The sequence below is a fragment of the Peromyscus eremicus genome, chromosome 2 (assembly GCF_949786415.1).
Source record: "Peromyscus eremicus chromosome 2, PerEre_H2_v1, whole genome shotgun sequence".
NCBI lineage: Eukaryota > Metazoa > Chordata > Mammalia > Rodentia > Cricetidae > Peromyscus > Peromyscus eremicus.
Window position 1 is genome coordinate 63,970,650 of NC_081417.1, and position 8,031 is coordinate 63,978,680.

Sequence of the window (8,031 nt, forward strand, 5' to 3'; positions counted from 1 at the left end):
GAGGATGAGCTCACTTGGGGGCCCTGGAGGAAACCCCACAGCCTCTGTCCTTCCCCACCCCAGTGGGCAGTGACCACCCAGGCTCGTCCCGGCAGACAGCTGCCGCTGAGCAGTGCTCCGTCCTGGAATGTGTGACAAGCCCAAATGCTCCCGGGAGGAATCCCAAACCGGGAGCTTAAGAACGCTAATTTGATTCTGTGTTTTGCCTCAGACTATACAGAGTTCCCTCTGAATAGCTGTTTAACCAGGTCCACTCGGGAGGGGCCAAACCAGAGATCCAGTTGAGTGTCCCTGGAATGATGGTATCTCCTTCTGCCAACATAAGGGCTCAAGGAAGAGGTTGTTGACCTAAGGACAGAGGAGGCTGGTGGGTCTTCGTTACACTGTGAACAGTGTCACACTGTGCCACTTGGTTCATCCAGGAGTATCGCCTAACGAGACAATAAAATCCTTTCCTTTTGTGTAATCTCTTCCTCTAATGCTTTTAGTCTATGGCTGAGATCATTCAGGACTCTGAACCATCCTGAACCACCCCACCTCCCCAGCCCCTCCCCAGGGGACTGTGCTGCCGAAATAGCCACACTGGAAGCCTGTAACCTACTAGCTCACAGATGAATGGACTACCTGATCTGAAGGCAGACAGCCCCTGATCTGAGGGCAGACAGAACCTAGGCAGGCCAGGGACAAGGAATTTGAGCCTAGACACATGGCGAGAATTTACTGGTGGAACTGAAAACATAAGGGTGGTGTAAGTTTAAACTAGAGCTCCAGCAGACCTAAGCTATTTGTAGTCCAGTTATTAATGGTAAAGACAGGTGAGCCTGGTCTGGAGGCACAAGCCTGTAATCCTAGCTACTCTGAAAACAGAAGCAGTGAGATCAGAAGTTCAAGGCTAGCCTGGACAATTTAGTGAGACTCTGTCTTAAAAAGAAAAGGCTTGCCCGCCTGAGGCTCTAGAGCCAAGCCCCAGGGCCTCAGAGACAGGTTCAAGAAGAGCAGATGTTGAGACCCTGACCCTCGTACTTGTAATTCTGTATATCTTTGAAAATGCCTTTGATTAAGGATTTGCAGTACGATGATATCAATCTATAAAGATTAGAATATTAGGGCCTCCTCCCCAGGAAATCCCCAAATATGGAAAATTCTGAGCAGGGCGGAAGAGAGGGTGAGTGGAATGCAGAGATCTGAAAGGAGCCCCTTTTCTGGCCACACCAAGCAAACAGCCATTGATTTCCTGGTGACTCCTAGGAACAGCAGCATACATATGACCAGGTGGCGGAAGATGGCCCAAAGCCAGTCTCTAAGCTGGAGTCTGTTTCCACAGTTGGTTGGGACTAAGGACAAAGCTGCTTTCCAGGACTGGAGAAGAGCCAGGCAGTGACACTGGCTGAACAGATGGACACGGGCACACCCATTTTCCTCCTTCTGTTTGGACAGTCTCACGGAGTAGCCCTGACAGGCCTAGCTATGTAGATAGACTAGGCTGGCCTCAAACTGATAATTCTACCCCAGCTCATTCCTTCTTTTAAAGAATGTTTTATTAACCAGTCGTGGGGGTGTACACTGTTATGCCCAGATCGAGGGGACCCCCAGAAGACCACCACAGAGACTGAATCCTGTATGTAAAAGCCAAGAGGCTTTATTACCTTCGAGCTCTGGGGCTTGGTCTCTCTGTCTGTCCGACATAGTGGTGAGAACAGAGAGCCCTGAGCTCAGGTGGGGTGGGGTTTTTATCATAGCAGAGGTTAGGGTGAGGGGATTTCCAGAGTTCAGGACCCTGATTGGCTGACATTTGTCTAGGGTATAGGAAATGTTTAAGATATCAGGTATTTCCCCTTGGATGCAGGCCCCACTGGGTAGGGTCAGCTTATGGCTTTTCCAGGGTCCAGGTGTTGCCTGCCAGAAGCTGTGTCTGGGCCTCTAAGCCTGTCACGGCAGCTGTGTGGTCAAGCTGTTTTGGGGCCTCCCCACACACACACCTTTAGTCCCAGCAGAGGCAGACAAACACAGGCAATTGTCTGTGAGTTCCAAGCCAGCCTGGTCTACCTAGCAAGTACCAGGACAGTCCAGGCTTCATAAAGAGACCCTGTATCTTAGGGTTTTTGTTTTTGTTGTTTTGTTTTTTGTTTGTTTGTTTGTTTGTTTTGTTTTTCAAGACAGGGTTTCTCTGTGTAGTTTTGGTGCCTATCCTGGAACTCACTCTATAGACTAGGCTGGCCTTGAACTCACAGAGATCCGCCTGCCTCTGCCTCTGCTGGGATTAAAGGCATGCGCCACCACCCCACCCCACCCCCCCACCCCCGGCTATTTTAGAGTTTTTATTACTGTGATAAAACACTATGATCAAAAGCAGCTTGGGGAGGGAAGGGTTTATTGCATCTTACACTTTCAGGTCACACTCCATCACTGAGGGAAGTCAGGGCAGGAACCTGGAGGCAGAAACTGAAGCTGAGTCCATGGAGGAATGCTGTTTACTGCCTTGCTCAGCCTGTTTTCCTGTACCATCCAAGACCCCCTGCCCAAGGATGGCACCAACCACAGTGAGCTAGGCCCTCCCACATCAATCATTAATCAAGGCAATACCTCCCAGACTTGCATACAGGCCAATCTAATGGAGATATTTTCTCAATTAAGATTCCCTCTTCACAGATGCATCCAGGTCAAATAAAACATCCTGTCTCAAAGCAAAACTCTGTATGTGTGTGTGTGTGTGTGTGTGTGTGTGTGTGTGTGTGTGTGTGTGTGTAAGAACAACTTGTGGAGTTGCTTGTGTCCTTCCACCTTTATGTGGGTTCCAGGAATTGAATTTGGGTGGTCAGGCTTTTTGGGCAAGCATTTTACCTGCAAAGCCACCTCAATAGCACTCCCTTGCACACACTTCTTTTTTTTTAATCTCAAGTACTCCAGGCTGGCCTAGAACTCAAGACTATATAGCTAAGGGTGACCTTGAACTCCCAATCCTTCTGTTTTCATCTCTGAAGTGCTTGGGTTACACAGGCATGCGCCACCATACCTAGTTTATGTGGTTCTAGGGATCAAACCCAGGGCTTTGTGCATGGTAGGCAAACACTCTACCCACTGAGCTCTAGCCCCGGTCCAGTTTAATGAACTTCTTTTTCCTTTTTTTAGTTTTTAACCTTGAGACAGTCTTATGTTACCCAGGCTGGCCTGAACTTACCATCCTTTCTCAGTCTCCTGAGGGCTGAGACACGTGTGGACCACCACAGCCCACTTTTTGTTTTGTGTTACGGTCTCTCTATGTTATCCAGGCTGACCTAAACTCCTGAGCTCAAAGATCCTCCTGCCTCTGCCTCCCAACTAACGGGGATTCTGAGCTTTCTGTCTTGAGTTTGTTGAGGATGGCAAGCCCTACAATTAAGATCAGAGTGCATGGCCGCTGAACTTGAGTTGAGCAAGCCTCTGCTCTCCAGGCCTCAGACATCAGATCTGTCAGGTCCCCCTGGACGGCCATGATCTCTGGCTAGAGGCACACAGTGAGTGTGCTCCTTCCTGTCCTGGTGCTAGGGGTCTGATGACCTTCTGCTTCTGGTAAGTGTCCCAGCAAGTGGGGTCTGGCAGCCAGGATGCCGCTGGGAGTCAAGCATCCTTATCAGCATCATGATGCTTCCTCCAGTGGCCACTGCTTCTCAGGTGATGAGAGCTGGAGAGGCGTGCAGAGCTGAAAAACTCTCCCAGAGACAGAGACTGGACTGTGGGGGAACTGAGCTGAGCCACACAGGGAGTTCTCTGGAATCGGGCTGGAACCTAAGTATTCCTCCAAATGGGGAGACAGAAGTTCTGAGCCTTTCTTTGGTATCCCATCTAAAGAGACTATCTGTCCCGGAAATTAGGCATCAAGATGTGTAACTTCAATATTAAAGAGTAATTGTTTTAAAAAATAAACTTCAAATTACCAAGCCATCAAATAAAGAAAAGGCCCGGTTTTGAATGAAAAGATGAATGAGAATCAAAGCCAGCGAGAGAAGGGCTGGAGAGTGGTCGGGGTGAAGCTGACAGTCTCCCTGGGAGGGGCGCTCCGGAGGACCTCACCGAGCCAGGCCCTCCTGACCGCTACAAGGGCCCAAATGACAAGGCTCTTCTTTAGCGGTCATGCACCCCCCTGGGCTCTGTCCACATCTGGAAAGTGAGAACAGATGTGGGTCTGCCAGACTGTGCGCCCTGGGTCCAGACGTGTGCGTTTCCGGGTCGCTCCCACACTAAGGAGTCCCAGGCGCGACAGAGCAGGCGGAAAGGGGCCCCCAGCGGCGGGTTTCCTCTGCTAAACGGTTGGGGCGGTTGAGCGGGCCGAGTGCTCCCAGCCGGGAGGTGACCTGCAGCCCCACCGTGCGGCCGCAGCAGGCTCCTGCAAGCGGCCGAGAGCTTCGGGGGTGCCCACAGCCTCCCACCAGCGCCCCTTAGCGGCGGTAATATTGACGAAGAAACAACAGGGGGCATTTATTTGAACTTTCGCCACAAGCTAAGCACCGCGCCCACTGCTGCCCAGTTATTTATTCCCATCTCACAGAAAAGAATTCCGAGACCCGAGCGAACTTGTCCAAGTAACTCTGGATGGAGAGAACCGGCCAGGCACTGTCCCAGCCTTTTACTAGATCCTCGGAAATCTGGAGCAGGCCGTTCCCAAGCCCTCCCATCTTCCTGGAGCTCTAGTGTCTCCTACCTCTCCATTTTGAATGAAAATGGTGTCCTGACTACAAAGGTCAGGAGCCAAGGGTTTGTCTTCTCAGATGCCCAGGGACCTTGGCAGAGAAAGGGTCTAAGAATCAGAACATGGAAACTGGGTGGTTCCGGCTTCCTGGAAGGGCGAAGGGGGAGGGGGTAATGCCCTACACACCACTGGAGTTCTAGGCCTGCTCTGCCTCCAACTGCCTCCATGACACCGGGACGCCCTTTCTTATCAGGACTTCAACCTCCCTGGTAAAATGGGAGGCTTCTAGATTATCTCCCCTCCCATTATCTCCACCACACACAGCTGCCTTCTGCCCCACCCAAACCAGCGCTGGCATTCCTAATGAAGCCTTGAACTGAGACTTGAAAACCCCGGGTGGACACCGTGGTCCATCCCCTGAGCTTCCTCTGGAGCTCGGACCTGAACTAGGTCCTTATGACCTCAGCAGGTGGGAGCCCGCTGAGCAGAGAAAGGCTCCATGTCTCCAACAAAGGCCCCGGGGTGGGGAGGGGACTGCATTATGATGACCTCATCCATTCTGTGACATCAGCCTCTCTCCTACCCCCCACCCCCACTCCTCTCTGGTCAGCTGCTCTGGAAACAACCATCAGTCCGAATCCCAAAGGCCTGAAAAAGTCTGTCCTCCAGTCCCTGCTACTGATCTCTGTCTCAGCCAACGAGGAAGCACCATGAAACTGGAATTCACAGAGAAAAACTACAACAGCTTTGTGCTGCAAAACTTGAACAAACAGAGGAAGCGCAAAGAGTACTGGGACATGGCCCTGACTGTGGACCACCACGTCTTCTTCGCACATCGCAACGTGCTGGCTGCTGTCTCTCCACTGGTAAAAAGTCTCATCTCCAGCAACGACATGAAGACCACCGACGAGCTCTTCATCACCATTGACCCCAACTACCTGAGCGCCTGCACGGTGGACCAGCTCCTGGACTACTTCTACAGCGGCAAAGTGGTGATCTCAGAGCAGAACGTGGAGGAGCTGCTGCGGGGCGCTCAGTATTTCAACATCCCACGCCTCCGGATTCACTGCAATGACTTCCTTATTAAGTCCATTCGACGTGCCAACTGCTTGCGCTACCTCTTCTTGGCTGAGCTGTTCGAGCTCAAAGAAGTATCAGACTTGGCCTACTCCGGCATTCGTGACAACTTCCACTTCTGGGCCAGTCCCGAGGGCTCTATGCACTTCATGCGCTGCCCCCCTGTCATCTTCGGCCGCCTGCTCCGTGATGAAAACCTTCATGTGCTCAACGAGGACCAGGCCCTCAATGCCCTCATCAGTTGGGTGTACTTCCGGCAGGAGGAACGGGAAAAATACTTCAAGAAGTTCTTCAATTACATCAATCTCAATGCTGTCTCCAACAAGACGCTGATGTTTGCCAGCAACAAGCTGACGAGTTTGGAGAACAACTCCGCCCACGTGACCTTGATCGAGAGTGTCCTAATGGACCGCAAGCAGGAGCGTCCCTGCAGCCTGCTGAGCTACCAGCGGAAGGGGGCCCTGCTTGATTCAGTGGTCATCCTTGGTGGCCAGAAGGCCCATGGCAAGTTCAACGATGGAGTGTTTGCTTATATCATCCAGGAGAACCTGTGGCTGAAGCTCTCAGAGATGCCCTACCGCGCAGCCGCCCTGAGTGCAACAGCCGCCGGCCGTTACATCTATATCTCCGGTGGCACCACTGAACAGATTTCAGGACTCAAGACGGCATGGCGGTATGACATGGATGACAACTCCTGGACCAAGCTACCCGACCTACCCATTGGGCTTGTCTTCCACACCATGGTGACCTGCGGGGGAACCGTGTACTCAGTGGGTGGGAGTATTGCCCCACGCCGGTATGTCTCCAACATCTACCGCTATGATGAACGGAAGGAGGCCTGGTGCCTGGCAGGGAAGATGAGCATCCCTATGGATGGCACAGCAGTGATCACCAAGGGTGACCGGAACCTGTACATTGTCACTGGACGATGCCTGGTGAAGGGCTACATCTCCCGGGTCGGTGTAGTGGACTGCTTTGACACCACCACAGGGGAAGTGGTCCAGTGTATCACTTTCCCCATTGAATTCAACCACCGGCCCCTGCTCTCTTTCCATCAGGACAACATCCTCCGTGTGCACAGCCACCGGCAGAGCGTGGAAATCAACTTACAGAAGATAAAAGCCAACAAGTCAACATCCTCAGTGCCTCTGCTGCCTAACAGCTGTCCCTTGGACGTGTCCCATGCTATCTGCTCCATTGGAGACAACAAGGTATTTGTATGTGGGGGTGTCACCACAGCCAGCGATGTCCAGACAAAGGACTACACCATCAATCCTAATGCTTACTTGCTGGACCAAAAGATAGGTGAATGGAAGATCATCGCCTCCCCACCTGAGGCCCTGGACTGTCCTGCCTGCTGTTTAGCCAAGCTACCTTGCAAGATTCTTCAAAGAATTTAAACAACTTTTTAAGTGGGAGAATAAGTAAATGCATTATTATTCACAATTTAATGACAAAGAGCAAGAGAGGAAATGTGGCCTTTGAGTTCCTTTTAGCGTTAGTCAATGCTTGGGTCTGAAAGTGGAGCTTCTGGGCTGGGGATGCTCCCAGTGAGTAGAAGTTCTGGGTTAACTGGTGTGGAGTCTCCGGTCGGTGGGGTGGCAACATCTCTCAGGTACTGGTCCCTTAGCAGGTAGAATGTTTTAGAGTTACTCCAAACTGAGACAGGAAAAAGAGCCCTGGGGTATGTGGGGGGGGGTGGGTGGGAATTGAGGTTCCTTCTAGACCCTGGGCTAGGGGACGTCCAACCTGCCCCCTCTCTACCCCCTCTCTACCCCTGTAGTTACCTCTCAGTGGTCTACTAGACTGACAAGAAAGTGTCTGCTTACAGTTGTGATGCTGCAGACTCTTCCAGCATGTTTGCTTCCGGTCTTTCAGGGAGGCAGGAAAGGGCCCAGCCCAGGTCTGGGGAGGAAGGTGGTGTGTGGGCAAAGCTCAGGGACAAGGGACAAGCAGGGTCAACAGCCTGTCCTGTTTGTGTACTGGAGGTGGTTGGGTGTCTCATTTGTGGGGAAGCTGACGATTGTTTACAACCTCTTCTAGCAGGAAAGGTTCACTGAGGACCCTCCCCAGGATTGTGGGGTTTGAATTGGGAGGTGGAAGAGCCAGCAGTAAAGGGAGAAGAGGGAAATCCTTACCTAGAGCGGGATGAAGCTTGTGGGTGCTGTGAGAGGGAGCAGGTGCATGGTTTGAGTACCGGTTCAAACACCCACTAGGTCATTCTGGGTCAGTTAATTTATCTCTCTGTCTTAATTTCCTTTTCTGTAACAGAGTGATAATGAGCCAGC

The 8,031-nt window shown here is 51.8% G+C and overlaps 1 protein-coding gene across 1 annotated transcript; it reads left to right on the plus strand.

Annotated features, from left to right (window-relative positions):
• The first annotated feature begins 4,300 nt into the window (after positions 1-4,300).
• Ccin (calicin) lies at positions 4,301-7,216 on the plus strand. Its single transcript, XM_059254237.1, has one exon. The coding sequence runs from the start codon at positions 5,377-5,379 to the stop codon at positions 7,141-7,143; it is 1,767 nt and encodes a 588-aa protein (XP_059110220.1). The 5' UTR covers positions 4,301-5,376; the 3' UTR covers positions 7,144-7,216.
• The last annotated feature ends 815 nt before the right edge of the window (positions 7,217-8,031 follow it).

Bases quoted from the DNA above. Each gene is read 5' to 3' on its own strand.
- Ccin (XM_059254237.1), top strand. From the start codon at position 5,377: ATGAAACTGGAATTCACAGAGAAAAACTACAACAGCTTTGTGCTGCAA.